The sequence below is a fragment of the Neopelma chrysocephalum genome, unplaced genomic scaffold (assembly GCF_003984885.1).
Source record: "Neopelma chrysocephalum unplaced genomic scaffold, ASM398488v2 Primary Assembly neopelma1_59, whole genome shotgun sequence".
Classification (NCBI taxonomy): domain Eukaryota; kingdom Metazoa; phylum Chordata; class Aves; order Passeriformes; family Pipridae; genus Neopelma; species Neopelma chrysocephalum.
In genome coordinates this window covers 23,856,188-23,880,473 of record NW_020897714.1, presented here as the reverse complement: position 1 = coordinate 23,880,473, position 24,286 = coordinate 23,856,188, and the positions used below count along the sequence as shown (strand labels likewise).

The 24,286-nt window shown below is 44.3% G+C and overlaps 1 protein-coding gene across 3 annotated transcripts in view; it reads right to left on the bottom strand.

Moving 5' to 3' along the window:
• The window catches only part of HIPK2 (homeodomain interacting protein kinase 2), a 123,685-nt gene that overhangs the window by 67,481 nt on the left and 31,918 nt on the right, over positions 1-24,286 (bottom strand). For 2 of the 3 annotated variants that reach the window (XM_027680504.1, XM_027680506.1), the window contains exon 2: positions 17,670-18,768. In XM_027680504.1, coding sequence (XP_027536305.1) covers positions 17,670-18,766 — 1,097 coding nt within the window. In that variant the 5' untranslated portion in view covers positions 18,767-18,768. Of the gene's footprint in view, positions 1-17,669; positions 18,769-22,488; positions 22,494-24,286 lie in introns of those variants that run through there. The other variant, XM_027680505.1, reaches the window with a different exon arrangement.

The window sequence follows — 24,286 nt, the reverse complement described above, 5'->3', positions numbered from 1 at the left end:
AGAGTTCTGAAAAGCTCCCAGCTAATTTGCTTTCTTTTAATTTCTTGCAATTACAGTAAGCAGCATAACGCTTTCCCAATAAATGAGTCTTTAGCATTGTGGCAGCAGCCTTCTCCCCAACCCGTTCTCGCTCACACTTTTAACCCTTTCCTAGATTGCTGGAGAGCAGAAATGACTGTGAGGTGCACCTTCCCAGAACAAATGGACTTCAGACATTTCCAGTAATTTATCCACATGGTGGAAAATCAGTTTTGGCTGTGTCTTTTTTTTTTTTTTTAATTTTTTGCTTTGCAGCCATCACAGCAGTACTGAGCTGGTGCTTCCCACATCCTTTACTTGGTCTAAATTCAGTTTCTCTTACAGTAAACACAGTTCCTAAAGGCTGCAATCCAGTTCTTTTCTGAAAAGAGGTTCAGTGTAGCATATCCCACACACTGGCTGATTTTTAAAACTCGCTATGTGATCTATTTTCCCTTACTGCTTTGAAAAGTTGAAGAGCAACAATTCTATTTCAGACTCCAATTTATTATTTTTACTCCACTGTAAAAAAAAATAAAAAAAGGAATAATGTTGAAGAATGTTTAAGCATACAGTCTGGAGGGTAGTAAGAAGAGAGGGTTTCAGTTTGCTTTGTACAAAAAAAAAAAAAAAGGCAAAAATTGTCCTCTCTATAAAGTAAAATTGGATTGATTTTTCAACCATCAAAATTGTTACAATAAAGCCAAACCCCAAAATTTCATTTATTTTAGTTGACTCATAGTGGTAGGTTTTCAATTAGAATTAAAGAAAAGAGTTTTTTGGGGAGTTGGAGTTTTTTTGGTTGGTTGGTTGCTTTGTTGTTGGTTTTTTTGGGTTTTGGTTGTGTTGTTTTGGTTTGGTTTGTTTTCTCTTTCCCCCCCCCCCCCCAACACTTTGAGAAGTGAAATTTTGGAAGGAAATCACATTCAGATTAGCCTTACATGGGATCACTTATTCACATCAAAGCAAGATACAGAAGTCAAAACAGTATTATTAATATTATTATTAGATAGATCTTTCAGTCAATACTTTCTTTTTTTTTTTAATTCTCAGCTATGGATTCATCTAAGAACACTAGCTTTTCATTTTAATTAAGTTCCTAAACATCAAGGCTCCAACCCAAATCTTTAAAGTATCAACCCTAAAATTTAAAAAAAAAAAATCTCAACCCAAAATTTAGAAGAATCTGTTGTTATTTTTCCACACACACACAGACCAACTAACATTTTTCACCCATTCCCGTGGCAGCATAGAGGGAAGCAAGGACAGCAGGAGCCCCTGGGAGGGAGAACTCCTGCTTGGACATTTGGAAATCTCTCCCCAGGTCCCACCAAACATTGCAGAGGTCCAGCCCTCCCAGCAGAGAACACTGCAGACACTGGAATGGAGAGAAGGGATGGATCAAAGCAGCACGATAAGTTTCTTGCCCTGATAGTTAACAGAGGCTTCTCCACAAGAAAAATGACCTACCTGTCCTGGGGACTTCACAAAGTAAGAGAAAAAAGCATGTCCTTGCACATGCTAGAGTACACTGTTTTTTTTTTTTGCAGAGCTAATCAGCACACCAGTACATATGAAAAAACCTCTATTGTATTGATTAAAAATAATATTACATGAGGAAATTGTGTGGTTAGTGAACTGGTATTTGACTAAACCCTTTGCTTTCCTTTCAGACAAGGAAAGCTTCTTGCACTGATTTGCAAGTTGCAGAAAACCCCACTGCTGCCAACATTTGAAAATAATTAAGTAGGACCTTTGTTGTTCGTGAAAAGAAAAGAAGCCAATAAAGACATTTTTAGCTTCTTTGAAATAATATTTAATGATCACAAGCTTCTTGTATGGATAAAACTGTGTCTGCACAATGAAAAAGCATGTCCACCAGTACATACATACATATACCAAGCCCTGCACTGAGAAACAATTCCTGCATCATTTATAGTTACTTTATGTACTTCATAATGTATGCATGGATGAGCTAAACCAAATGCAGGATACTTAAACTGTCTCATTTGTCCAGGCCAGTCACAATCACACAATTAAAGGATGGCCATAAAGAAATCCTCACTCAAACAGGGAATGGAAGGAGAAGGTTAATTTTCTTGTTTGTTAGAAATGTGCCCCCATATTTGCAACTGAAATCCAGGAGTGATAGGGATTTTTAAAACAAAAAACAATCAAGAAATCTGAAGCAGGTCAGGAAAAGCAAACTCAGATGATTTCACTGGACAAATCCCAGAGTTGGTACTCCAGCAGCAGCTCCCACCAGGAATCAAACACCAGTTCAAGTTTTCCTCTTGTTTGTGGAGACATGAAGACATTAGAAACACAAGTCTTCCACTTATCCGCACTCCATCCTGACAGCATTTTAAAATCAACTCTTGTTTAGCCTTGAAAATATAAAGCACCGAACAAACATCTTCTGGTGGTGCAGTCAGTGAGGAAAGGTCCCTTCTTGCCATCCCTTCCTTCCCAAGGCCCAGAGCTTCTTAGCTGCCAGGAGCATTAGAAAAACCATTCTGTTGTACAGCCAGAAATTTCTGCTCTCGCTCAAAACACTGAGCTCGCTGTGCTCCTAACAAAGCTGTGTTCAAAACAAGCGCTGGCATGTGCATTTATGTGAGATGACTGAATGGCCCTGCAGGTTGATAAAAGGTTCTGGAGTCTTTCACATACAACTAAAGTCGTCAGCTTGAACCTGACCCATATCAGTGGTGCCTGAAACTGGCTACAGCTGGAAGACTGCTGGTGTCCTGTCTAACAGAGTTGGTAGTATCCCTCTAACTCCTGGAAGACAAATATACACGCTGTTTGGTGTGCTTTGCATGGTGAGGGCAAGACTCAGAAAGGAATGAATTTTGAACCTCTTTTTTTGTCGTCCCGCCAATGCAGCTCTTTAACATGCAGCCTGTCATGGACTGTGATACACCCTCCACAGCTAAATTTTAATTGAAAATATCCTCCATGTTACCATTTCATACAGTCCCACAATTATCTACCACAGCCTCGCGAACTTACAGATGACACGTCTCCAAGAGAACATGCTGGAAGAATCCATTCCTTCCACACCACGCAATGAAATCCTGAAAAGGTTAAATCTGAAGATCAGCCCTGAAGAAGTAATAAATAAAAAAACCCTGAAACAATACCATCCTTCTGGAATCTGCCCTTCCCTCCATATCCCAAGACCATGACCAATTCTGCCAGTCAACTTTCCCACGGGAGCTCAATATTAGTAAACTCAATCTGCCACAAAAGATAAACATGGATACATAAATTCCCCATCCCATTTGTTTGCATATAAATGCTTAGTCTGAATGAAGCCAAACCCCATCTTCGCTGAAACTCCCTTCTGAGAGCAAAGGGCTCAGAACCCCACAAGATGTGGCAAATCCAATTGTAAAGTCATACTGAAATAAAGCATGGTTTAGATTACACCTCATTTTACTGGGATTTTCAAACCTCCTACAGGCACTCAAAATGGTCTGGTTTTAGCCCATTTTTACTGCCTTGCACTGACCACTTTAAAAATCTAATTAACCTGGTGAAAAGTGCTCCCTATAGTCTACTTTCTGAACAGTACCAAACTGCTTGTCATCCTTTACCAAAATGACAGAGAAATAAAGGGTGATCCTCCCCGTGTGAGCTACAGGCTTTGCCCCTGCCTCGCTGAGGTAGCAAACCCTGCTGGCTTGCTCCCGTTCACACAGACCTGCACATGCTCAATAACACCATTGATTTTGTTTGTGAAGGCAGAGAGAATCCAATTTTAAAAAGCCACATTGATTCCCACCCATTAAAACAGAGCAAGCTGCAGCATTTGCTAAATGGATAGAAAAAGACTGAGGTCAGGGTGGAGGGGTGGGATAATGTCATTACCCTGGGCTTATTCTGAAGGACAGAGAATTTGAAAAACAGACAACAAAATAGTAACGGTTTGAGTTTATATTTTTTGCTATAGTTTCTAAATTACAAAAATAGTGAGTCAACAACAAGGGAGTGCCCGGGAACAGTGACAACGGATACACAACGGAAGGCATCCAAGAGCATGTAGCTGTGATTAGTTGCATTTGGAGCATGAAGACACACACGCACGCAGCAAAAGAGGGCACAGACGCAGGAACTGAGAGAGAAGCCCTGTGAGTATCTGCGAGGGCCCTGTCTGCTTTTCAGTTCTTTGTTTTACCACATTAAACAAACAGAGACATCACACAGGTCACTGAGGACCTTCCTTCTGCAACTGTGGCCCCAGCTGCACTGCACACAAAAACTATTATTATTCTCTAATGGCTGCACCTTTTGGACAATGATTCAGTGTTTTGGTTTTTTTCCCCCCTCCTTTTGTGCAGTGCCACTTAGTCTTTCGCTTCATTTTATGTTTTATTTGCACACTCTTGAAATCTTCATGTAGTGACTAAAAATTCATGAGGCAGCCATAAGTAGGAGCCTCCACTTCCCTCCCCCCTCTTTTTCTAACTGTAGCAAGCAGTTAAGTAGGTACTGGGCATAAATCGGTGCTGCTGCAGCAGCAAGAGGGTGGGAGAAGCTGTGGATGGGGAGGGAGATGTTGCTGCAGCCCTGGGGGTGCTTCCTCATCCTGCATCTGGGAGCACAAGCTACAGACGGTTGGGCAGATAACAGGTGTTGGGCACTATGGCTCATCAATGCCCAGCAAACACATCCCAGAGCACAGCACAGACACGATGTGGTGGCTGCACTTCAGCTCCACCCTGTGCACTGCCCAGCCACGAGCCTACCCACGTGTGGCAGAGCAGTCATTCATCTCTTCAACTTCAGTCCAACAATGCAAACAGGCAGTTTTAGCATTAGTGAGGCTTTCGTAATTGGTCAGCTGGTTAGTTGTAACATGCCTTGTTGTTGAGCAACTACCTGGTAACGTTGTCAGATATCCCCTTGTTGCTTAAGGAGGGTTAATATCTTTATTACTTATGGGCTGCCACCAGCCTGTGTCACTCTCCACAGATAAGAAAGCCTCTAAGCTCTTGGTCATTCAGGGCCTCGTTGGAAAGTCTTGTGCCAGCTTCAAGCAAAGCTCTGACTATAGCCAAAGCAGCCTCCTGCCCATTCTTACCAGGGTTCCTGCAGTGTCTCAGTCCTCTGGCTGCTGCAGGGTCTGCTGCCAAGGCCAGCTACCTGCCAGCTCTCTGACCACTGTGCAGAAAGCCTGGCTCATGAGTATGTACGATCAGAGCACGGCAGATGTTTCAAAGCATTGTGAAGAAACATACTCAGTGCCCGGCCACGCTGCTGCTGAAAACCACAACGGCAGCAAATACTATAGTTTGGCACAGCTCCAAAACTCTAAGCAAGGCGACAGGGTATCAACCAAATGCACTCTTCCTGGTGTCCAAGGGAAAGGTGCAACAATGTGGATCTCTCAAAAGGCAAAAGTGTGGAGGAAATATAATGGAAGTGGTCATTTCACAAGATACTTGAGCGTAATACCAATGGCTCTGAAAATTTCAGTCAAAGTTTCCAATCATCCCCGCTCCCCCAGCCCGCACCTGCCATGAAATTTGACCTGTGTAATACAGCAAGTCACAGACATTTTCTGCCAAAAAAACCCAAGCACTGTCCCCTTTTTTCTGCTCTGTCACTGGGCTGCTGTGACAGCCCCCTTACAAAAGCAATGACTAGAGTTATATTCTGCACATAAGATTCTTACATGACTTCAAATGTCATTGTGTGAGCAATAATCAGATCCTGTTGCCCCAGGCTAAGGTAAAAGCTGTGAGTGTGTCTAGGAGCTAGAGCTTCAGGGTTGCTCAAAAGCACAGACCTTGAACTGGAAATGAGTCTCTTCAAATCCCATGTAAGACCAAACCACAGAACTGGGCTGCAAGGAGTGGTCTATGTGGCTGTATCATCTATTGTCTGGAGCAACTCTGACCTTTACCATCTTCATTTTTCATCTGAACCAGCCTCTCATACCCTGGGTTTACTTCTGCTTCTTTTCTCCCCAGCTTCTACTTTGGCTGCCCTTCAGAGCCTGAGATGGGCACCAAGGTGCTAGGAAAAATCCTCACAACTCAACACGGGACAGACACTGCTGCACTTCTCGAGCTGCTGGAGTGAAGTGGCTGGCAATTCTTCACTTCTCTGATGAGGCAGCTGAAGGCTTGGGCTTGTTCAAGGTCCACTCAACAGCTCCCCAAAGTGACAGGGGTTCTGTTAACTGTGTCTTGACACTCAGCTGCCAAACAATGCAGATGGATCCTTTTTCTAAGAGATGAGCTATCTCCCCATGCATGCCCAATGCTTCCAGCAACCACACACGAACAGCAAACACACTATAACGACTCATACCCATTACTACCATTCCTCATTTTAGAGCAGCAATTCAACACAGGTTTTAACATTACCCATGACTCTGAAAGCCAAGAGGGCCATTCACATAAGCTTAATCTTAGTTACTCTTCCTAGATCATAGGTACTGAGGCTGGAAGGTAATTCTTTAAATCCAGTGTAAATGTTTAAAGTTTATTCCCAAAGGATTTATGTAGACATAAACATACAGATTAAAAACAAGCAAGACTTCAGGAGCTTTTTACTACCTTCTAAAGTAGCCAGGCACATGGATATTTTATCTCTCCTTTTGTCTCTGCTTTCTTCTAACTGCACAGTTTAGAGACTTCATACAGATCAGAGGCAGAGTTCAAGCTAGCACTGACAATTTCATTAGAAAAAAAAAGGCAGAATTGTGTTTTCTTATGTTCTCTGCTCTTTTATTGCTATTTTCAAAATGAAGAACAGACCCTACTGAAGTGCTAAGGGCTGAAAACATAACTCTAAATGATACAGGAAACCCAACTTTGTGCCAATCCATTTTTATCCTCTCTTTGTGGCCATAACAAAGCTGAGAACAAGAGCTAAACAATAGAGAAAAAAGGAATAATTTCAACATAATTTTTTTTGCCAAAAGTAACATCGGTGACAATAACAAGAATCCATTCAAAAGACAGAATGTTATCTTCCAACCCAGTTAACATGCTTTTCTTTCTATTGCTCATTATGTATCTTACACATCAAGCTGCATTCTGACCTCACTTACAAAGGAATACATTTGAAGCCACCACATCTCTGTATGCATATTGGCACTGCTAAGTAAAATCCAGCCCATACTACCTTTCCCTTTCCTGGTTCCTCACACACCTGCCAAGAGGAGATAGGTTATCAAATGAGCCTCCAGAAAAGCATTTCCAGAAACAGCAATATGACTACCTTCTGCTTTTGCTTGTGCTCATGGAGCCCTCCAGAATCCAGTTTACTAATTTAAGTGGCTAACAATGGCAAGAGCTGTATTTTTGACAGCTATGCGGATGAGATCACTTAGGTAAGCTTTTATTTTTTATATAGGCCTTCACCATTACTTCCTTTTACCTACTGAAATCAATTGGCAATATTTCATCATTAACTTGTTAGCACAGTAACCAGCAAATTCAAGTAGCCTCAGCTGAACCTGTTTACATTTTAGATTTCATCTATCCCTTTTAACACTGTTGTGAGCATCAAAGAAATATTCCATTTTCCTCCTGGATGACTATTCTCTCTTTGCAATCTCCCACTGGCAAGTAAAACACTCTTACACTAAATATACTGAAACTTCTCTTAACTCATCAGATGTTCCTTCCACCCCAGTACCCTAGACTTTGGGTGCAAAGCTCTGCATAGAAGCAACTGGTTGAAATAACAAATTCTTACCATGGTGGATCCAAAAAAGGCCATCAGCTTTCCTTCTGTATGCCAGCTGTCACATTAACATGCGTGCTACCCCTCGTGGTCATATGCACCATTATACTCTCTATTACCCTTTTGTTTAAAGGCCTCAGCCACAAAAATCCTTGTGCACTGGGTGGTGTAAACAAAGCCCTGCTCCAGCAAACACAGCAACCAAGGAGAACAGTGCAAGGTAAACAGTGACAGACACCTATAGTCTAGAGACTGGAGAGTACGGGGAGAAAACATTGTGTTGCTCAGCAGTATTCCCACAAGCAATCCAATCATACTATCTGCAGCTAAACCACAACTCATTACAGTACTGCTCCTCCTGATGTCAAGTTAACTGAGACATTGCTAACTTCTCCTTGCCTGCCTCAACGTGAGCATGACCATCCGGTGCTGGAACACACAATTCTCCTCCTCTAGATGCTTCAGCTGATGACTTCCTTGGGCTCAGAAGCTGTGCCAGTCACTAGAGTTATCTGAAAACTGTCCATAAAACTTTTGGCACTTTTCATGTCTTATCAGGCCAATTCCCACATATCTACCCTGTCTCTGTCCCTTAGCAGCAGCCTTTAGAGAGAAACGGTAGGTTTGGTGGTGTGTAGAAATCTGCTACTCCCCAGTTAATGCAAACCAGCAGAAGCAGGGACAGAAGGGACAGAACCTGGACATGCACCCAAGCACTGATACCATGCAGTCACAGCAAAATAAAGGCAAAGTAAAGGCAAAAATTGTCAGCACAGAATGATTCATGTCTGTAAAATTAAAACAATATCTGCAATTACTTCTGTCCTTCAATAAGCAGAAAATAGAGCTCAAGCTGCCACTCAGGGACTCACAGATTACCTTCTAGCCCATCACAGGAGAGGGGCACTGTCCTCTTTGGAAATCAGCTATCTCTGGTCTTGAAGTCTCCAAATAATAAGTAGAGTGAAACCTCATCTTCTTTCCTCCCACACCTTTCCTTATATGGGAAACAGTAACTTCCAGGTAGCCATGGCCTGTAAGAGGATTCCTCCTCTGCCCTGCCCCTCTCTCAGTTCCTAGAGCCACTTCCTCTTAGAACTGTCAGTCTCTCACAGGAGATATATATATGGATGCCTCTCTTCTGCATTCCTTTTTTTCTTATAAAGCACCACAGAACAACTATTGTATGATCTAGCCTATAAGGCAAAGGACATTTCCTTGACCTTCCTCCTTAAACAGGTAACAGCTGTGGCTCTAACTCAGCTTAAGTCAGGCCACAAGATTAGTGTTTTTCAAGCAAGATAACCGCTCTCAACTGCTTGAGAATTCGTCCTTTTCCCCAGCATGACCTGGAGAAGGAGGGAGCTACTGAGCCCCCACCTGAGAACAAGGTGCCTTTACATTAGCTTAGGCTAATTTGAAGCATCAGTGCAGCAAATGGCTTGAGAAAATCTAAACTGGGGACTGAAATCACGTCATTCAGGGGTCTGAAGCTGAGGAATGTGTAACCCCATACTAACTGTAGCATCTTCAGGTAATTTCTCTCTTCTGGTAATGACTCATTTATAAACCAACGTCAGTCACTTTTCTAACCTCATTGCTAATAAGCACCAGAGCAGTAACACTTTCCAATCAAAAAATGCTCTTCAGTGTAAGACAGCTTTCCAGTACCACTGTGCTGGGCCCTAAAACTCGTGAACCTAATGAATGCACAGACATACCCAGTAAGCTTCCTCCATGTTACATTTACATCTCTTGCTTGCAGTGAGCAAGTGTACAGAGGGAGGTAAAAACCTGACAGGATTTAAATACATGGTACTTGAGCAAAGTATCCCTGAAATCCTGTGCAAACTGTTGCTAATGCTTTTTCATACTCACAAGTGCAGATGATGAATCTCACTACTCATAATTCTTCTTATTTTCACACTTGGAGCACCGATCTCATGCCAACAGCCCCTTACCTCATTTTGCTTCTCAGCAGACACCACTGCCCTTGGCCAGCCACTGCCCTGACTCAAACATGCATTGAAATATGTGTAGGAAGACATAGAAAATGATACCAGTGTGTGTGACCACAGTGCTTTTGCCTTTACTGGCCACCTATTGCTCGAGTAACAGCTGTGGGTCATCACACCGCTGTTCCTATGAGCTGCTGTTCTGTCATTGGAGCTGAAAAAAAAGAGCATCCTCTCCCTGCTCTGTTTCCTTTGCACTTGGTGAGGAAGTGACTTGAGTGGGAAGAGAGAAAGAAGAGCGAACACAAACCCACAGAAGTAAGCAACTAGGAGCAGCGACCAAACTTTATGCCTTTCATACACATGCAAACAGCGGACTCTGATTGCAGTTGGCTCCTGCTGTAGCCCCGCCAAATTGTACCGTCACTCACAAGTGTTGCCGCAGAAGCAACTGCTTGTCACCGTAATGAGCCTGGTTATGGCCTAGCCCCAGATCTGGGCACAGGTATCTTCACCAAAACACAGTAGGTCTTTTAAGTACTGCAGAGATGGAGTCTGAAGCTCTACAGCCAATAGGTGGAATAGGAGGGGTTTTATTTCTCGTAGGTAAAGCTAGCCATTTGTAGCTGTTTCAGACTTGCCCTGGTACAGTAAATAAAAGAGTGACCTTGATTTTTCACATCATTTCACCAGGCTGCAGCCTTAAAAGGACTTACTGTGCTTATAAAGCTGGAGAGAAGAAAAATAGACAGCAGGAAGTCCTGAGACAGGCTTGTTTTGGTGATGATGTGAGAGAAACAGTAGCAGGAGAAGAAAAAAAAAAGAACAAAAAAAAAGTAAACCCAAGAACACCTGTGGCCAACCTACAAGCGGGGAGACCATGACTTCCAAGCCACTCCCTGATCCTCCTGGCTTTATTGAAACTAGTCTGGCAGCAAGTGTAGAGAAGGTAGGGATTAGTTTAGGATTCATTTCTAGGTTTAAAAGAAAAAGGTTTGTGATGTTTTCGTCAGGAGTTCCCAGATGACTTTAGGTGGTAGTACATGGACTGGTAGCAATATTTGTGCACTGCCTCCTTTCTGCAAGCCCTCAAAATAAGCATGTGGGAACTCCAGCTCAGCCCCTTTTGGAGTGTTATTTGTTCCAAACCATAAAGTGTTGCATTTGGGGAGGTCAGCCCCAGGCAGGGGACTACATGGTGTGAATGCACACAGAGGGAAGGGATGCTTAAGTGGAAATGCTTTGGAGTAGAGAGGGTGGGGGGGAAGGGGAGCACAGTTCTCCAGAACCAAGTTCCTCTTGAGCTGATGTTGAGAAGGGTGAGGTGAGCTACCCCAGTTTGGGCAGGACACTTGTGTCAAAGCTGGTGGTTGACCCCTGAGCCCTCATCAGCAGCCATGTCACTTCAGCTCTGCTCCTGCTCCTGTTCCCTGTCCACACAGCATTGCCTGAGCTGTGGGCAGCATCACTGAGCGTGAATGGGGCTGCCTGGATCTAGAAGGCTGCCTTTCCCTCTGTGGGGATCACTGATGTCCTTAAAAGCTGCAGCAGCCTTTGGAAAATGCTCTTTTTTCAGAAGCAAAATTGGATTTACCTTTTTCCCCCATCTTTTGTTTGCTCTTTTGCACCAGAACCAGAGCCCCTCACCTGTAGGGTGGCAGCAGCTGATGAAAAAACAGTGCTTCTGACCCTGTGCTTCTGACCCTGGTACCTGCCTGTGGCTGCCTTTCACATACTCATCTCTGATTCACAATACCCTTAATGGATTGGTCCCTGCCAGTGGGCACACAAGTTCCTTCCTTTCCAGCCACCAAGACAAAACTGAGATCTGCAGAAGGAATAATTACTGTCAGTAATTATGTCAGTGCCCCATCTTTGCCATATAGGAGCTGTTTTCAGAGAGCAGAGGGGACTAAACAGATTGGTTCAGCATTCAGTTGAGATATTTGATTTTCTACTTCTCAGACACAGATGAAGCAAAAGGAGACAGCACGAGACTTCTCCCTTCCTTGGCCTATTGAAGACCTCTCTTCGCCGGGAAAAGGTTCCCTGTCAGGTTCCTTGAAAACATGCCTTTGTTACAAATATTCTTGTGCCTGGAAGCACATAACTGAGCATATCTTATACACTTAGTTAATAAATAAACAAAGCCCTCCTGTGACAGACAGCCTTTCTGACTCTACACAGGGATGCAGGGCTCCTCTCGGAGCTGGACAGGGAGATGCTGTGGCGTCACAGTGGAAAGGGGCAGACCACTAGGTTTAACAAGATAAAGGAGGAGCTGGAGTGTCTGCTCAGAGAAAAATAAAAAACACCTAGGGAAATGGTAAGAAGGTTTCAACAGAGAAAACACTAGGGAGAGTCTAGTCTGAGGAGATTGTTTAGGCTGAAATACAGGGTTTTTTGTTTTAAATTAGACCGCAGATAGGGAGTTATTTTGGAATATACAGTGTGAATCTTCTGTTGGATGCACTGCAAGCATAATGCTGGTTTACCATCCCTGCTCCGAGGTGATTTATACACAAAGGAACTTGGCAAAGAACTATCTTTGCTTGAGTTTTGTAAAACCAAAACCCAACCTGGCCTGACTATCACAAAGATGGGACAAAACCAAAAGCTTTCAGCTAAATGTCTGTTGCCTTCCAAGACTTGGTGGTCAGGGTACAATGAAACTGAGATTCAATTAATCCTAGTGTTGGTTCGGAAAAAAAAAATCCTACTGAATGTTGGTTCTGAAAAAACCAACTCCAAACTCCAACTGTCCTTTGGAAAGAAATGAACAACTGCTTAAAATAGTATAGCTTGAAGTCTGCTTTCCTCCACAAAGTCTTCTGCAATGTATTGCCAGTTTTGCAAGCCTGCAGTCCTACTAGACGTGATCATCACTAAGCGAAACCAAGCTTAGACTTCGGCAATGAACTCTGTGGTTTCACTCCAGTTCCCAGAAGAAACTTTCCTCCTCAAACCATCTAGCTATCCTGCTCTTTACCTTGGAGAGGAAGAGTCAGTAAAGCAGTGCATGTTGCAGGTAGGACTGAAACAGACTGGCAGAGCAATGAAACTCCCACAGCTGCAAATGCAGTCAAGTCTGAGATAGAGATGTTTTTGCAAGTCCAGAATGGCAGAAGATTTTGAAATGTAAGTGCACTAACACTGTTATACAAGGACTTAACAGATGCCAATTCACTGAGTAAACAAATAAGCATAGCCTATCCCTGTGCCATTATAACTGCCTCATTTAAAGGGCAGTTTTGTCCAGAATGACACATACTGTGAGTCACATGATGGGGAAGAGGTTGTGACTCTGCTCAGGAATCTACCCTGCTTTGGCTCCCTGTCAGCACAGCTAGAGGACTGATACCTGTCACGGCACAATGTCCATGCGTGACAAGATGGACCCAGTTTAGCCCCCTGCACCCTCAGGACCTGCACTTACCCAGCTAAGCATGTACAGCCAGTTAAAAACCACACCTGCACACAGCCTCACTACTCACTCTGTATGGGCGTTTGACAACATGCACGTAGCCTTTATGCCTGCATATTTTCTTGCAGAGTCTGAAACTAGACTGATAAACACCTCTTCAAACTGATACTCGGCTTCATTCTCTGTTATCCAAACATTTCATCAAAGGCCACTTACCTACAAAGCAGACATCCCAACTCGAGCCAGACACGCCACATACCAAAGCCTTTTGAAAACAAGGAACCTAACCTATATTTATCCATTAATAGTGCAGAGGTGACAGCCACTATTTTATATCTGCAATGTTTTGCAAATTCTAAAAGACTTAAATCTCGTAAGGTGATTACGCCATTAATTAGCGGAACGCTATCATCCCTGAGGTGCCAACACAGCAGCTGTTTCAGCTGAACAGCAAAGAAAAGCCAAGAGGGCAAGGTAACATAGTGATAGTGCCCCCACGAGCAGCCCAACTGTTCCGATCATCCTGGCACTGCCACCCCATGACAGGGAACCACTCCGGTTCCAGCAAGGGAGGACTACAGCTCTCCCTGCCGCCCCAACCACCCCCACCTCCCAGAGGGTAGTACCCCCTCTTCCACCTGGGTACATGAATAGGGGCTCTATCAAAGGGGACGTCTGTTGCAGCCTGAGCCCTGTATTTCTCAGGATATGGGTTTTCCCAGGAAGCTGTTCATACATAGTTTATCAACCCAGAAGGGATCTCTCTGGTCATTCATCCCTCTGACTCTCTGCAAAATGGAGATCATAGAGACTACCTCAGTGATCTCCCCTTCAAACTGCAGCATGAAAAAGAAAAGAAAAAAATAAAATCCCAGGAAGATACCCTGTGACGCAGCAGCTGTTGTAGATTTTTGATCGGTTGCTCTGTGAGCAGGGCTTCATTTATAGCTTAAGAAATTGTCTGGTTAAACTGCAGAGCCCCGCTCCTGCACTGCGAGCTGGGCAGAGCAGCCTCCCATGGGCAGCTTCAGTTCCTCACACAGGCACCTCCAGACCATGGCTGCATCACCATGTACCCCCATGAAGGGTCAATGATCAGGCCCAGGCTGATGCAGCTGGTGATAAGGGACAAGACAAAGGACTATGGTGACCGAGGGGAAGGCTGGGACCCCTGTCCCAAGCAAGGGACGTTTGGACAGCCACCAGTCAGGTCCACAGGCACTGGCTAAGGATGCCACATGAAAAACACTGCATCACAGTGAGTTTTGCACCACAGGCTGAAGATGAGTGGGCAGAAGGAGGACAATCCTCTACACAGCACCACCCATTCAGATGACCACAGACAGCAGCTATCATGTCAGGGCAGGGCCCACGGTGTGACCCTGCTGGGGCTCATTCCCTTCACCAGAGGCCTGGGGCTGCATTGGTGACATGATGGTGCTGCCCTCCAGAGAGGGATTCTTGATAGTGAGGGAGTTCCTGCAAGGCCCACCTTAGGCTGTCATGTTCTGCTTTGCCTTGGGCCCCTCTATGGGCCCAGAAGCAAGAGTGAAAGATCTCCAGAGTATCAATTATGGCACCAGATCTAGCCTGGAGTTGGCTATATCCTCTGAGAGGGTTGGGAGCTAAATTCTGTTAGACTGAAGATATTTCGATGTCTTTTTTGGTACTTTCCATACCACTCTGCCACCTTAATGTTATCAACATTCTTCCAGAGAGCACTTGCTTAGAAATATCCCTAGTGGGACAGAAACATTGCTGAGTTTGGTGCACCGAGCGAGGGCCCCCGAGCAGCACCAGAAGCGCAATACCAAGTTCCAATCCATCCCTCCCACAAGAAATGGGCTGAAGGATCTGGTTCATCTTCACAGCATGTTATGTGGCAGCAATGGCAAATCACTCATGTAAAGTCTGCAAGCAGCCATGGGGCTTCTCTTAGTTTATGCAAATTCAGGTCAAGAAAGAACACAGTTTGTTTAAAGATACTTTTGTCTCCCACCTCTGGGAGAAGAGGAACGGCCTTATATTGCCCTTAAAATGAGCAGGATCCAAACACATTTCAACCCTTGAAAGGATTTAGCCATCACAGTCTCAAAAGCAGTGATACAGAAAAGAAAAAGCAAGTTGTTAATAAAACATAGGGACAACTTAGGAATTTGCTCCCAAAAGCCCATGATAAAAAAACTCCAGCTGAGATCCAAACTCTACATTATATTCCCCAGTGCTCTGCCTCATCTTTCCTTAAATGCATGAGGCACAGGGCTTCTGTCACTTCTTTGGCATGACTGCTTAAGAGTCTGAGAGGTTTTACTACTCTGAGGAAGCTTTTCCTTCACATTCAGCTTAAATGTGCCATTTCTTGAAGTCATCCCCTTGTCTTTCATACTCTAGCAAGCAGAACAAGTGTAAATTAAATGGAAGACACATGAAATCTTTATAAAGCCCAGTGTTTCCCCTAGCATGAAAGTTCCTTCTCTTTGGAGTGGAAGGGGTCTTCACTCTGTGCTGTATTTTTCCCTATCAGAAAATGAAGAATATAAATTTTCCTCATGACTTGAATTTAGCTTAATCAGCAGCCCCCTGCTGATGTAATTCAACCCAACAAGATTTTTCTTTTTTTTTTTTCCTGGTGAGATGCTGCCCTTTTTCCCTCCTCCCACCAATTCAGGCATGGAAAACAAGGGAGGAATTAGACAGACAGAACTTATTATCTATCAAGTTGAAACTTCAGACTGGGCAGGAATAACATTTAAAATATAAAAAGCAAATTTTATCAAGCCTTTTCCTCCCCAGAGACTGACACAAAAATATTCCTTGTTTGTCGCTGAGAATGAACCATTTTTCTCTTTCATTTCTGCTTTCTGTCACATATTTCATTTTGGCTGCCCCTTCTGTCTTTCAGCTAGGGACCTAGGCTGCTAACGCAGAATCACAGATAACTCAACAACAAAATGCCTGTATTATCTTTTTTTTTTATTTTTTTTTTTTTTTTTATTTCTAGTCTGCCAGGTAATTGCAACCCTAAAAGCTTTTGCATATTTACCACAGAAACACGTCTCTCCTGGAGGATGGGACTGTCATCAGGTAGAGTATTTCATTTAATAAGCCTCCTCTGAGGTATAAACTAGGGTTGGGGATTTTTTCCTGGCCTCCTTCAGAGCAAAGGACAAGCAGATAAAAATCAGCTGCTGCAGTGCTACACTGTCAAAGTTCCTGTTCCTGTGAAAATTAACTCTTTCTGAGCTCAGAGTTCAGGTAGGCTTTGTCACCCTGAAGTTTAAAGTAGGAAAAGGCTCTGTTATTAACTCATGTTGGCTTTTTGTCCCCAGTCCTACCCATGTATGACAGATTTCTTTCCTATTTACAAACAGAGCAACTACCCTGCTTTTTTGTAACCCATCTGATGAGCTGTGGATGCTGCCAGGACTGATTTTCATTAAATCAGTCATCAAGAAGGATCGCGTTTTCCCTCTTCGCCTGTTTCACAGAAGTGCAACAACAAAAACATGGTCTGAACATTTCTAAATTCAGCTATTATCTAAAGATAAATTCTGTTTCCCCCCTCCCACTATTTTCCCCCATCCCTGATGTAGAAGAATTGCTTTTCTCAGTCCTTGAGATGTTGACTCAAGCTGACTGGTACCAAAGTGAGGGGCTGAGGAAAACATCTACAGAGAGACTTTGTGTCTTGGAGTCAAGACGGAGGGTGAGGATGGCTTTCTAGGGGTTATGAACAGAGGCTGCTTTGCTAAAACTGTTCAACAGAATGAAGAGGGATATAGCTGGTTCACAGGTTTCACTTCAGGCATGCCTTCACAGAGGTCAGAACTCCATCCTAGCACATAACAAAGCACTGTGAGTGGGAATCAACAGACCACACCCAGTCCTCAGTCCAACACCAAATCACTGACAATACTCATTCACCTCTACCAACAGCTTCCCACATGGCAATAGGTGTTTCCAGCCTGGCCAGGCTGTCTGCTTGCTGGGAGGAGAGTTGACTGGAGCCAGCCAGAATACTCCCATTGACTCTAGCAAGCTGCACAGCCTGTGTGAAAACTACTCCCTGACAAAGCATCTTCTGCTTCCACACAGTTTTCCTGTGGGTCATTCTCATTCTTGTAAAATCCCTGTTTTCACATATGAGTAAAGACTGGAAGACATATTTGAAATATGGATTGATTGTTTAGGTTACAGTAATACTGACACCAAGAACCTATATGCATTTACTTGGAATAGAAATGTGGACTCTCCAGAGATGTCCCCTCATCTGGAAACATTCCCAAAGAGAACAAGGTACCAACAGAGGTGAAAGGTTTTCTAAATTGGAACCGGAAAACTCTATTTTTACAACACTTTTTAACTATTTACAAATTTACAATGGTTTTCAATGCAAGTAAACTCCCAAGGGGTTAGGACACCATTTTTTCCCTATCACCAGCAAGCCATTCTAAGACCCGACTTTGTTTAGGATTAAGGGATAACTTTCACTTATTTACCTGAATGCAGCAAAATTCCCATAGGTAAAATACTTCTAGTTAGGTTACATGAGCCCAGTCTCTTACCTGTAATATCTGGATTGAAGGTAGGTAGAACACACAGCTTTAGACACATGGCTAGCTGAACCAAAGTCTATGACCTTGACCCTATATGGCTGTCGGGATGGGTCTACCAACATGATGTTCTCTGGTTTGAGATCAGCATGAATCAGTCCCAGGCTTTTCAGCTTCATTAGGGCAGTTGCTACCTGCTGGAGAATTGGTCGAATGTACTTAAGGGGCAAGGGACTGAATTTATTTTGTTTTAGGAAATCATAGAGGTTCTGCTCCAACATTTCAAAGACCAAGCATGTGTGATTCTTGTGCTGGAAGCACTCGTAAGCACGGACAAAGTTGTAGTCATCCGCACTTTCTGTGCTCAGCCGAGCCAGGATGCTCACTTCAATCTGGCCTTGCCGGGCATAGGAAGGGTGGTTTTTTAGGATCTTGATAGCCACAATCTCATTAGTGCCACGTTTCCAGCATTTGACTACTTGTCCGAAGGTTCCACGGCCGAGAAACTCTAACACTTCGTACGTGTTGGTCATGGAACAGAGCACCTCATGTTGCACCAGCTGGTAATCCCCTTCACTGTTGGAGCCACTGTTTTTGGAGGTGGCTGTGGAAGTGGTGGCGGTGGCTACAGTGGCCCCACTGGCATTGTTCTGAATCATTGGTGGATGCTCCTCGATAATCTGCACGCTGCTTGTGTTCTCAATCTCCTCACTCTTGCGCTTAAGTCCACATTTTTGGTAGGTGTCCAGAAGGCTCACAGTGCTGCGACGCATCAGGTTGTGTGGCCCGCCCAGTGTTTGCCCAGACACTGCAACCACACCAGAAGTGCTGTTGGCAGATGTCACCACGATGTGCCCCGTGCTTGCTGGGAAGATGATGGTCTGTTCGTAGGGGATGCTCGGATTGGGGATCTGGAGGGAGGCGTTGACGGCTGCTGCGGCGGCTGCTTGGGAGGACTGCACGTTCTTGCTCTGGCTGTAGACTTTGCTGTGTGTGCCGTACCCAGTCATATCCCAGTTTGAACTCGGCTCCACTTTCAGTTTCTTCACGCTACAGAAGGCACTTGACTGAAGGGTATGAGGAGAGAAAACTTGCACATGCGAGGCCATACCTGCAATACAACATCAGAGTGAAACCACAGTGTCAGGATGCCATCCCCAGCTTTTTTCATTTGCTCAGTGGCAGGAAAGGGAAATGGGACACAGGCTTCAGACATAGCACAGACACACACATGCAAAAATCACATTCTTCCAGAAACATGTATTCAACAGAAATAAAATACTGTGCTCTAAATAAATCACTACCTCTGATTGAACTATACTAACAACATTCAAGATTTCTGCTCTCTTGCTCTCCCCCTTCTCATTTTTAATAACAGGAATGTACATGTTATTTTTACCTCCTCTGTCTAAAGAGATTCCTATTCCCATTGTCTCCAGGAATATATCTAGCTCTCTGGAAGAACTCATGTCAAATACTGCAAAGTATTCTGACTACAGAAGCCAAATTTCAAATCCTCAGGCTCATCCTGTATTAAGCACTTTGGTGGATCTGACTTAAGCCCTCCATTTATTTCCATAAAACCACCGTGTAGCTTCTGGCCTGCAGAGAGTCAAGATGGGACCAGGAGATGATACACTGTGACAAAATGGAGGTGCACAGATAAAGTTAAGGAGCCAGGGCAGAAGAAGAGGATGTTTCGGATTGCTTGCCAAGTCTGCGTGTGGGAATCGGGCACAATGCTGGTCTGTGCTCAGGGACAGTGGAGATAGGAGTTACACAATATGAGCTTCACTGTGTGCTCTCAGTTCTCCCAGATTTATAAAATTGTGTTCATCTATTCTTATTCACAATGACAACACCATCACCGGAAAACTGATCCCCTGCAAATTAACAGCATTGTTAATGAAGCAACGTACATACTAGCATGTGGCAGAATTACCTCCTAATATAACTTTACTTTTAAAGAAAAGACAAAACCCTATTTTAATGCAAGCTTCTTTGGCTCCGGAAGAGTTAATGATCTTCTAAATCTTTATTTAAAAAAAACAAACACCAAAGAACAACCCCACAAACTTCATAATCGAGGTGAAAATACAGTATCACTGAGACAGACTTACTGAAGGACTTTGAGTAATATTCCACTGTCACAGAAAATGTGTCTATTCAGAAAAAAAGATGTGGTCCACAGAAAAGGGGACATCTAAGTCCTTACTTGCTGCCAGCTTTCCCTGCTCGGGGTAGGGATAGTACTGCTGGGGCAAAGGTACTGTGAAGAACACAAATCCATGGGGATTCCTAGGGAGGGAGTGAGCACCTGACAGGAGTTGGAGCAGAAAGGCACAGCCTCCTTCACCTTTCTATCTGTCGTCAGTGTTTCTTTTTAATAAACCAGAATGACTAGGGAAGGAAAAGACAATTTGCTGAGCTGGCACCATTGCTGAATTATTAAGCACAAACGTAACCTTGACTTGTTTTCAACTTTAAAAAGTTAAAAGCTGAATAAATGCTTCAATAACAAAACCACAACAAACTCCGCAATGCACATGGATGACTTCTTCATTTGGAGGACTGACAGTATCTGACACTCAGCTCCCCTCCAGACGATTTTCTGGAGCTCATATAGGCTCACAAACATGCATGAACTTATACACTCACATAGAAAAATATGAAGGTTACTCTACACTCACAAAATTCAGTAGCATGGTGAAGCAAACAGATCTAAACACACCCAGTGCCCATTTTCTAGTTAATTCCCAGCTGCCCAAAGCCCAGGAACTACTCAGCAGAGGGGCGCTGTGGCAAGTCAAAACCCACCATACATAGCTACTAAGAAGTAACCAGCAAAGCAATCGCTCCAGTTTGCTTCAACACCCCCACCTTCATCCCTGCCACAGTGACACATTTATGAGGACAGGGCAGACGCAGAAGAAAACCCCCATCGGGACACATGGGGAAACCAACCCTCACCCCTGCTTGAACACGCCACACAAAACCCCGCTGACCCTGCTCTGACAATGAAGCCCTGCAAACCACATTGTGCTCCCCTCTGCAGATGTGCTCCCTGGCTCTAAGGGGATTTCTGACGCTGTTTGCTGTCATTCCTTTTAACTCCACTCCCCCCTGCCTCTCAACCTCCTTGGCAGCAATTTCCAAGGTCCCTGCAACCGGGTACTCAAACCCCCTCCAGCTCCCTGCCCCTCTAAGTACTTGCTCTCCTCTCTCCTTTCCACAGGGCAGTGCTGCCACGAATGCTGTAGCATGTGGCATGTGGTGAGCTCGGAGAACCGCAGCAGTATTACTCAACTTGTCATCCTGGACACAAGGATTGTATGTGAGTGAGCCAAAACTGTGTTTGTTCTTCCACTGATTAAGAGGAGTCACAGTGTTCCTTCTAGTACAGTACCAACCTGCCTGGAGAGAGTGGGGTTGGTTTGATGTATGTTTTCCCCCTGGACGCGAATAATGTAACAGATGTAATTGGTAACATATTGTGGACCTAGCAGAGGTGTAATTTATAGCTTTATGGCTTTCATTCCATGGTGTGCTTGAGCAATCTCTCTTCGTACAAAATAAAAAGGGAAAAAATGACTGACGCAGAACAAGATGAGACGTTCTTCTCACACACTCCTCTAAAGACAACACGAAACGACTGAGGCACCCCAAATTAAAGTCAAGGATGTGAAGTGCAGCAGCTGCAACTTTCTCAGTGCCACTGTAAAAATCAGGATAATCGCCACCATTAAGGGACAGACTTTCAACTGGTGCAAACTGGCAGTACTCCAGTTGACATCAGCTGACGCTAAAAACAAGGTCAGCAGTCACTCAGCACTGTCAATGTCAGATGGCTGCCTGTGCCCATTGGTGAAATGAATTGTTTTTAGGGACTGGTTTCCACATCAACAACCAGCCCCTTGCTGTCTCTGAAACACTGCTGGCAGCCTCAGCAGGGGAACAGGAATAGGGGATAAAATCACTGACCCACACTGGTACCCCAAAAATGGAGGGTGTGGAGGAAGCAGTGCTTTCTTCCGGATAAAGGGAGGACTTCAGACTCTTGCTGCCACTTCCACTCTCCTCAGGGGTTATTTCCCATCACAGGAGAGGTGGTTTTTTCCCTAAAAAAAAGAACTTTGAAATCTTCTTCCTTCCATTCAAAATGATTTTCTCATGTTTGAGGTTTTAGGAGAGAACAATTCGGTGAGTCCTTCAGCATAGTCCGATACTAAGAAATTACAGGCTGATTGACAGCTCAGTGATGGGAAAAAAGGCTTCTGCAGCCAAGTAATTTTTATTGCAAATTTGCCTGTGCAGTTAATGCGAGAAAAACACAACCCTAAATTTCCTAAGGACACAATCAAACTGTGCTGGTGGCATGTTCTTTTTTTCAAAAAGGATCTTTGCTCCATGGCAATAGCAGAAATAGTAATAAATGTGAATAAAAGTTGGATGGTTTGTTACAGGGATCAAATTCCTCATTACAGCCTGTAATATGATTTACAACTTCAGCCTTTTGATTACATAGGCTGACAACAGCTTGCCACCGTGTCCATGAGGCAACAAGCCAGTAGTAATGGGGTGATCCATGCCAGCCAAGCCCAATGACACTGATGCTTCAGAGACAGTGGGGATGCCCTCAGAGACCATCCTCTCTCCTGGGGTCTTGGAAAGACAAGAGGGGCCACAAGCCATGGAGGGATGGAGAATGTAATGTTTCACTTCGGAAAAGTTCTCTTAAACCCCCACTCCCAGGTCTGACAAGAAACCTCCTGTGCAAGGCTGTGCCTTTCATGTCACCTCCCTTCACTTGCAGGAAGATCCTAGCAGTCACCTTTCCACTTTCTGCATGGAACTGCCCAAGGCTGGCACCCAGCTCCTCCCCTTTCTGCTCTCCACCAGGAGCAGAGGGGGTAAGGATACTCAGGTCGAGTGCTCACGGAGCACTCCCACTCACCTGAAGCCCAGCTCAGCAGCCCCACCTACACCAGCAAAAGCTTTGGCTGGACCAAGGCAAGTGGCAATACTGGCTGAGCTTGGTGCCTGCCTTGGCAGGGGTGCAGGACAGCCCCCACAGCCTCAGTTAGCCAGCCAGGATGCAGCCAGGACTCTACAACAGTTAAATGCTCATCCTGATGAGTGCAGGTCTAAGTTTTATATCACCCCAAGCACGGTGAGTTTCTGGGCTGGGAGCAGAATCAAGGCTGGGCACCATACATTATATAAAATTGATAGTTCCTTTCTTTAATAATGAGTTTTAGTGCAGCCATTTAAAGCTCTCACACAACTGACAGTAACTGGATTTAATGGGGCCTTCCCTGTCCTTGATACGACTCACGTTAACTCCCCGTAGCATCGACATGAGCTGAAGTATGTAGCATGCAGCCAGGGGATAATGTTAAAACATCTGGAACGACTTTTATTAAAAGACTTGAGGGTTTTTTTCCTGAGAACTCCTCCCACGTCAGCTTTCACTTAATAATAATTTAGCAGGTGCTATTTACAATTCAGATGGCCCTCTTCTGATGCATACACAAATCATGCAGCCGCCTCTCTTGTACTTCTAACAGGTTTCAAGAAAGCAAATGAGGTAAAGCTCTCTATCCACCCACCTCACCCCAAAGGGCAAAAAATACACTTTGGGGACTAAAGAAGGAACAGTTTGCAAGTCACTGATGTTTTCTTCTGCTTCACTCCTAGCACTTACTGTTGATTTATAAGTGTGGCCTTTGTGGTGGCAAGAGACCAAGCCCCTGCCCTGTATTAAGTAGGCAGTAAGACCTTTTGCAGTACCTGCAGAGCTCTGTAACCAGAGGCTGCTTGCTGACGGCCTCCAGAACGACAGTGCCTGCTTGAAAAATACTGTAGAAAGCACATGGCGTGTGTTCAGCATATAAATGATGCACACAAGACACTACTGAAATAAGTATCTTCCACTTCTCCCCAGAGAGGCACAAGCCAGAAAACCCACATACACACCCAGGTTGAGAAGGCAATGAAAAGGGGATCTGCTAATGTACTGCACCTTCAAAATAGCCATGTCTTCACAGTGGCCTCTGAGTAGCCCTTTTTGAGGCACTGTCCCTCAGTACGACTTGGAATCTCCTTAAAATTTACGTCCCTGGGGGCTATACAAATTCTTTCCCTTGTGCTACTGAATGTTTGGAGACGGCCTCAGAGCGGAGTTCAGACCTCAACATCCTCAGCTCCTTCCTATTCCTGGTGAGCAGAAGATGTAAAGGGAGCCTTCATTCCAGGTGAAAATCAACCCGCCTTCCTGCTCAGCTTTTTCTGTCCTGCTAGTAAAACTGTCTCATCCTAATTAGTAGTTTTCTAAATGCTTATGTGCTGTGCAGCAGTTCTCAAAGATGTCTCAAAGATGGGACAAAGCCCATCCCCAGCACTGCTTCAGACCTGGATTCACACGGCTCCAAGTTGCCATGTTTGATCCACATCTTATGGCCAAACGAAAAAGTGAGACTTCGCAATGCACAGAGTAGCCGTAAACAAAACCAAATGGACAAAGCCAAGCATCTGCCTCCTTCCCTCTCATTCCCACTCAAAATACACATCCCTGAAGTGCAATGGCCAAGGAACTCTCATCACCATCACCTTCAAACCCCATATCTCCC